The sequence below is a fragment of the Euleptes europaea genome, chromosome 19, assembly GCF_029931775.1.
Source record: "Euleptes europaea isolate rEulEur1 chromosome 19, rEulEur1.hap1, whole genome shotgun sequence".
Classification (NCBI taxonomy): domain Eukaryota; kingdom Metazoa; phylum Chordata; class Lepidosauria; order Squamata; family Sphaerodactylidae; genus Euleptes; species Euleptes europaea.
This window is the reverse complement of record NC_079330.1, coordinates 8,774,986-8,782,189: the sequence shown is the minus strand read 5'-3', so window position 1 is coordinate 8,782,189 and position 7,204 is coordinate 8,774,986. Positions and strand designations below refer to the sequence as shown.

The 7,204-nt window shown below is 49.0% G+C and overlaps 1 protein-coding gene across 1 annotated transcript in view; it reads left to right on the top strand.

The window, feature by feature from the left end:
- The first annotated feature begins 278 nt into the window (after positions 1 to 278).
- The window catches only part of TTC34 (tetratricopeptide repeat domain 34), a 30,008-nt gene continuing 23,082 nt past the window's right edge, over positions 279 to 7,204 (top strand). The window contains exons 1-3 of the mRNA XM_056865529.1: positions 279 to 1,873; positions 3,726 to 3,951; positions 5,903 to 6,095. Of these exons, the coding sequence (XP_056721507.1) occupies positions 279 to 1,873; positions 3,726 to 3,951; positions 5,903 to 6,095 (2,014 nt within the window). The remainder of the gene's footprint in view (positions 1,874 to 3,725; positions 3,952 to 5,902; positions 6,096 to 7,204) is intronic.

The window sequence follows — 7,204 nt, the reverse complement described above, 5'->3', positions numbered from 1 at the left end:
AGTCATGAAGCATACCTATTCTCTCCAGGATCAGAGGAACATGCCTATCATATTGGGTGCTGTGGAACACAGGCAGGATAATGCTGCTGCAGTCATCTTGTTTGTGGGCTTCCCAGAGGCACCTGGTTGGCCACTGTGTGGACAGACTTCTGGACTTCATGGGCCTTGGTCTGATCCAGCAGGACTTTTCTTATGTTCTTCTGTATGTCTTGTTTCAAAATAGGCCTGCAAGTGGAATAAATATGGTTGCTGAAAATGGAAAGGTACTGAAGGTCACCATGATGGCCAGGGCACAGGCTGTTCATCTTTGTCAGGAAGGGGACGAGCAACTAGCCATGGGAGAACTTTCACTAGCTACCGCTTTCTACATGGCTGCATTCAGCTGCAGCGCCCCAGTGGCTGTAGAGAAGGTGGCATCTCTGGGAAAGGAGTCACGGGACAAAGTAATCGACATCTTGGAGAAGTGGTGTCAAGGCGAGAGCCCTATTCCCAGGGTTCAGTGTAGAAGCCTAAACACCCCGTCGCTCAACGTGGGGATTGCTGCTGTCTTCCTCTCGACCCTCAGCCCCAACAACATGGCAGCCTCCCTTTGCAAGATGGGGGTCTTGCTCAATCTGGGCCGCTACGAGGAAGTGGCGAGCCGCTGCGCTTCTCTGCTCGACGGGCACGGCCGCGTCGACCTGGTCCTTACCCGGGCTTTGGCCCTGGTGCTGTCGAAGACACATGTCCAAAACGGCATCATGGACTACCTCCGGGCTTTCGGGGAACACCGGGAGGAGACCGTGACCTTTGTGACCCACAGGCAAGAGGGCCATTTGCCACAGATAATCCAGGCGTTCTTGGATTTCGTCTCATGTCAGGAAAACGGACGTCGATCCCAGGGCCCGGAGAGCAGGCTGAGCAGCTGCTACGACTTCCTAGTTGCCGTAGCACCGGAGGACATCCGCGTATGCCAAGCCCAAGCAGCGTATTTCTTCGAGACACACAAATATAAGGAGTGTGTGTCAGTCTACAGCAAGGCTTTAGAGGCCTTGTCCGCCAGTGGTGCATTATGGAACGAGAGAGCTGCCAACCTTCTCATGGACAGGGCTGCGGCTTACTTCTCTTTGGGCGGGCGGGTGCAGGAAACGATGCGGGACTTGACCGAGGCCTTCAAGGTGAACGCCAACGTGTCAAAGAGGCGCTTTGGTGAACTTTTTTCCGCTTGCGACACTGAGAGGATTGAAAAACACGCCAGAGCGGCCCTAGACGTGGAGTTTGCGGCGTACAGGGAAGCCGTGCGGACGCGGCCCGAAGTTCGCAGTGACGGCGGCAAGGAGCTGCTCTCCCCCGTCATCTGCACCCTTCGGTTTCTCACTGAGATCTCCCTGGGGGCCAGGAGGGAACTCGGTGTACGATTAGCAGACTGCTACGTCTTGGAGGGCAATATCGAGAAAGCCTTGGAACTGTGCAACTGCCTTCTGGAATCTGACCAGGAGACATATCACAACACTCTCCTTGCCCTGCGTGGATTTTGCTACCTCCACACCCAGAGGTTTAAGGAGTCCCTCCAGGACTTCCAGAAGATCATCGAACACACCTCCCCGCATCCCAGTAGCTGCGTGAAAGCTTTGTGTGGCCGTGGCTTGATTCGGATTTTGAGCGGAAGCCCTTACCTTGCAGCGCTAGACTATATCACTGCCTGTCGGCTTCGGTTTGAGGAGACCGGCTTCGTGGTCAAGTCCTATGTTCCGTGGAACCAAAGAGGCCACCTGGTGAAGGTGCTCCAAGAAGAAGGGCAGAAGATACTAGAGAAGAATCAGGACCTGAGAGGCAGCTCACCTTCCCAACAGAACAAATCAGGGGCGTCGAATGGATTCCTGATGAAAGAAGGGTAAGTGTAATGTGATCTGGTGGGGCACAGTGGGTAAGAAAACGGCATTTCTAATCCAAAATTTGTTGCTGCCGTAAACTCACAAGCTTAAGCCCTGCTTGTGGGAGTACTGGAGACATCTGATTGGCCAACGCTAGGAACAGTAGGGTTGCCAACCTCCAGCTACTAGTTGGAGCTCTCCTGCTATTACAACTGATCTCCAGCTGATAGAGATCAGTTCACCTGGTGAAAATGGGTAAGCTGGTATGGCATGGGGGTGTGGAGGGAAGCCTGACAAGGTGGATGAGGCATGCTTTTCTTGTACATCAGCCTTTTGAGAGTTTCCTGCTCTCGTGGAGCATTTTTGCCATTGGTTGATCTGCCATGAAATCCTTGAGCAGAGGATTCTGGGCTTCACATCACCCTAGGGTCGCCAACCTCCGGGTGATGGCTGGAGATCTCCTGCTATTACAGCTTATCTCCAGACGAAAAAGATCAGTTTTCCTGGAGAAAATGGCCGCTTTGGCAACTGGACTCTATAGCATGGAAGTCCCTTCCTTCCCCAAACCCTGCCTTCCTCCAACTCTGCCCCAAAAATCTCTCGCCAGTGGTGAAGAGAGACCTGGCAACCCTGAGGAACATGATGCTTTATGGGATTTTTTTTAAAAGCTACGAACAAGACGAGGGGAAAAAGAGACACAAATGATTCACGTAGTTTCGCTCCAATAACCTCCCTTAAAGAATCTCATGTCGTATATTTTCAGCTCTTATTGTAACTTTAGCAATTTCATATAGCTTGTTAAGAAAGGAATCTTCATGTTCTAGAACGATTGTCTTCTATTTTGAAACTCGGGCAATGGGGTCTGCAGGGAGTGTCCTGGGCCCGGGGAGAAATAATTATGATTGATCTGGGGTTCTAGAAGAGCCTGGCTTTGTTGAAAGCGCCGTCAAGTCACAGCTGACTCATGGCAATCCTTTAAGGTTTGCAAGGCAAGCGAGAACAGGGGTGGTTTGCCATTGCCTGTCTCTGCGTAGCAACCCTGGACTTCCTTAGTGGACTCCCATCCAAATGCCAACAAGGACCTACTCTGCTTAGCTTCCAAGATCTGATGAAATTGGGCTAGTCCGGGCCATCCAGGTCAGGGTCTGGATTACTCGCTCTAATTTTCACATTTTCACATCATTTTTTAAATCTGCTAACATCTTTTTGCATGACCTGAATGTTTGAATTGTACAAATGTCCTTTTAAAAACTGCCACTTTCTTCTTCCCAGGATCTGCACATTTTGTATCTGGCTGCATAGTTTGAAACGCTTAGAGGTGGATAATAGGGCTGTTCAAAAAAAGAAAAAAAAAAGAAAAATCCAGTAAATTTCGAGTTTATAGGGTCCGCTTTTTTCGGTAAACCCGAAATAAACTGAATACCCATACTGGTAAATATGGGAATTCGGCTAATTTCCTGGGTTATCGGAAGAATCCGGGCCCATCTATGGGGATTTTTTTGAAGCTCATGGGGGGAGGGCATTTTTGGAGGTAGAGTCCCCAAACTCGCAGCATAGCTTGAAGGGTCTCCTTACACGACCCCTGAAGTTTGGTGAAGATTGGGTAAGGGGGTCCAATTGTAGGGGGTCTGGAAGGGGTCACCACCCCTCCATAGAGAAATATTGCGAACTTGGAAATTATTCGGCTTTTCCGGGAATCGCCTATTCTGCTAGGCTGATTCCAGTGTTGGTTCCCCCCCCCCCCCGGTAAACCCGAGCCAAAAATAAGCCAAAATGGCGATTTTCTGCTTTATTTTCGGCTCAGGTTTACTGATATGCACAGCCCTAGGGGATAATCTTCTGAGAGACTTCTCTTCTCGCTCCTTTGCACAGGGATGCATCCGGGGCCCACCAGCTGGCTTCTCTCCTTTTAGAACTGGATGATTCCGACGAGGCATCGCAGATCCTGTGCGCCGACGCCCTGTACCAGGTGGGCCGAGTGGATGAAGCCCACAAGATCCTCCTAGTGGCTCTGTCCAAAACCACCCAGAGATCTGCCATCCTGGCCAGGCTGGCTGTGCTTCAGTTGAAGAGAAGCTTTCTATATGACTGCAATCAGGTAAGGAAAGGGGTTGGGCAAGGACCTGTTTGTATAGTAACAGCTAGGTCGGCGTGTTGTAGTGGTTAAGAGAGTGGCAGAACTGGGTTTGATTCCCCACTCTTCCACAGGAGCAATGGACTCTAATCTGGAGAACAGGATTTGATTCTCCACTCCTCCACATGAGGGGCGGACTCTAATCTTAGTTTAGTTTATTGTTGTTACGGTCATAGATCAGCACATGTATAAAATACAGTCTTAAACCGACGCTTATATAAAATGCAGTCAATAATCCACACTAAAAAAATTACATAAACCACCATAATAGTAAAAATTATGTACATCTGTAATCAAACATGTACCTAGTTAAATATAAGAGACCTATATAGTGAACCTGAGTTTATTGTAGATAAATTATGTAAACCTTCACTTCAGCACATGAAGACTCTAATCTGGAGAACCGGGTTGGATTCCCCACACCTCCACATCAAGCCTGCTGGGTGACCTTGGGCTAGTCACAGTTCTCTCCGAACTCTCTCAGCCTCACCTGCCTCACAAGGTGTCAATTGTGGGGAGGGGAATGAAAGGCAATTGTAAGCTGCTTTGAGACTTCTTAAAGGTAGAGAAAAAATGGGGTATAAAAAACAACTCTTCTTCTTAGCTAATTGTGGAACTCCCTGCCCCAGGATGTGGTGATGGCTGGCTATTTGGAAGGCTTTAAGAGGGGAGTGGAGGACAGGGCTATCCATAGCTACTAGTCAAAATGAATACTAGTCATAATGCATACCTATTCTCTCCAGGATGAGAGACACGTGCCTATTATATTAGGTGCTGTGAAACACAGGCAGGATAATGCTGCAGTCATCTGTGGGCTTCCTCAAGGCACCTGGTTGGCCACTGTGTGAACAGACTGCTGGACTTGATGGACCTTGGTCTGATCCAGCAGGGCTTTTCTTGTGTTCTTATGTTGTTGTTCTTACATGTCTCAGTGAAGCTTCCTCAAATGCCAACATCCCTGCAGAGGGTCCCCTCTATTGCAAGCATGTGTCCCATAATTATAGATTAGATTTGGGGCGGCTGGAAGAACCTCCTACTCTTCTCCAGCAGAGGGCACAGTTGCCTTTTTAATATGTAACTCAAGGAGCAAGAAAGCATTATAAGACAAGCCTTCTGTCTGCAAAAGTGTTCAAAAACTGCTTTTAGCACAGTGATTCACGTGGAAATTGATGGAGGGCAAGGCTACAATCACACACAGAGGCAAACTGGTGCACAGTGATCTTCCCTCCTCGATTTTACTCCCACAACTTTGCGGGGTCGCTTAGGCCAAGGGAAAGCGGCTGACTCAAGGTCACCCGGTGAGCTGCAGGGCAGAGCAGCTTTTCAGACTATGCAACCAGATACAAAATGTGTAGGGTTGGCAGGTCCCTCTTCACCACTGGCGGGAGGATTTTGGGGAGGAGCCTGAGGAGGGCGGGGTTTGGGGAGGAGAGGGACTGCAATGCCATAGAGTCCAATGGCCAAAGAGGCCATTTTCTCCTGGTGAACTGATCTCTACTGGCTGGAGATCAGTTGTAATAGCAGGAAATCTCCAGCTAGTACCTGGAGGTTGGCAACCCTAAAAATGTGCAAGTCCTGGGAGGAAGAAAATGGCAGGTCTTAAAAGGACATTCATGCAGTTCAGAAATTCAGGCCATGCAAAAAGATGTTAGCAGATGTAAAAAGTGACGGGGAAAATGTGAAAATTAGTGTGAGCAATCCAGGCCCTGACCTGGGTGGCCCAGGCTAGCCCAATTTCATCAGATCTTGGAAGCTAAACTGAGCAAGTCCTTGTTGGCATTTGGGTGGGAGATTACTAAGGAAGTCCAGAGTTACTACTCAGGACTTCCCCTACCCCAATCCTCTGTTCTAAATCCAACACCACACTAGCTCTTGCAACCCTGCCGTCCTTTTCTCTGTCCCTTTTCAAATGAAGCTCCTCAAAAAGACGATCCAGTCTGGAGACACCAGCTGCCTCGTGGCCATTGTGAAGATTTTAAAAGATGAAGACCGGGCCCTGCTGCAAAGTCACTGCCATGCCCGGGCCGTGACAATCCTGAAGAACAAGCAAAGTGACGGGTACATAAAAGAGGCCATCACTTACCTCTCCTTTGCCATCACTGCAGCCGGTAAGCACTAAGCACAAACGCTTCACCTTGTTGGCACAAACCAAGAGATGTATGAAACTGATCCCTCTGTTTTCATGGCATTTCCTGCTTTTGTGTCTGAGGAAGGCGGGGTTTGGCGAGGGGAGGGACTTCAATGCCATAGAGTCCAATGGCCAAAGTGGTCATTTTCTCTGGGTGAACTGATTTCTATTGATTGAAGATCAGTTGTAATAGCAGGAGATCTCCAGCTAGTAACTGGAGGCTGGCAACCCTAGCTTCTCATCCTTCCATTCCTTTCAAAACGCTGCTCATTTTATCCAGAGGTCAGTTTCTTCATTGCCGTCATTTGGGCAGTCCATATTCTGGACGAGCCTCAGTATTGGAACAAAGTGCATTTTGTTAAGCAAGATTAAAGGCGTCCCATCAATCGGGTCTGCCAGCGGGGATAAGCACATCTGGGAAGGGCGGAGAAAGAGAGACATACCTCACTGGGCAAGTGATTGAGGCAATAAGTCTTTCTAAAACAGAGTCATGGGAGAGTCAGTTGACAATTGCTTCCTGAGATGTTGGCGTATCAGGAAAAGATAAGCAAGCAAGCTTGGGTGCTAGGCCTAGTTCTCACTGAAATGATAAACTCATGTCTCGGATGCACCACAAAAGACTGAAGGCGGGGGCTCACATGACGGGATGTTGTCCCACAACTGAAACAAAAGTTCCTCCACATAAGGATCATAGAAACATAAGAGTTGGAAAGGGCCATACAGGCCATCTAGTCCAACCCCCTGCTCAATGCTTGTCCAGCCTCTACTTAAAGACCGCCAGTGTGGGGGAGCTCACCACCTCCCTAGGTAGCTGATTCCACTGTTGAACAATTCTTACTGTAAAAAAAAAATCCTAATATCCAGCCAGTACCTTTCCACCTGCAATTTAAACCCATTATTGTGAGTCCTATCCTCTGCTGCCAACAGGAACAGCTCCCTGCCCTCCTCTTAGGGACAGCCCTTCAAATACTTCAAGAGAGCAAGAGTGACTCATGTCCTCTTCTCCAGATTAAACATTCCCAGCTCCCTCAGCCTTTCCTCCTAGGGCTTGGTCTCCAGGCCCCTGATCATCCTCGTCGCTCTCCTCTG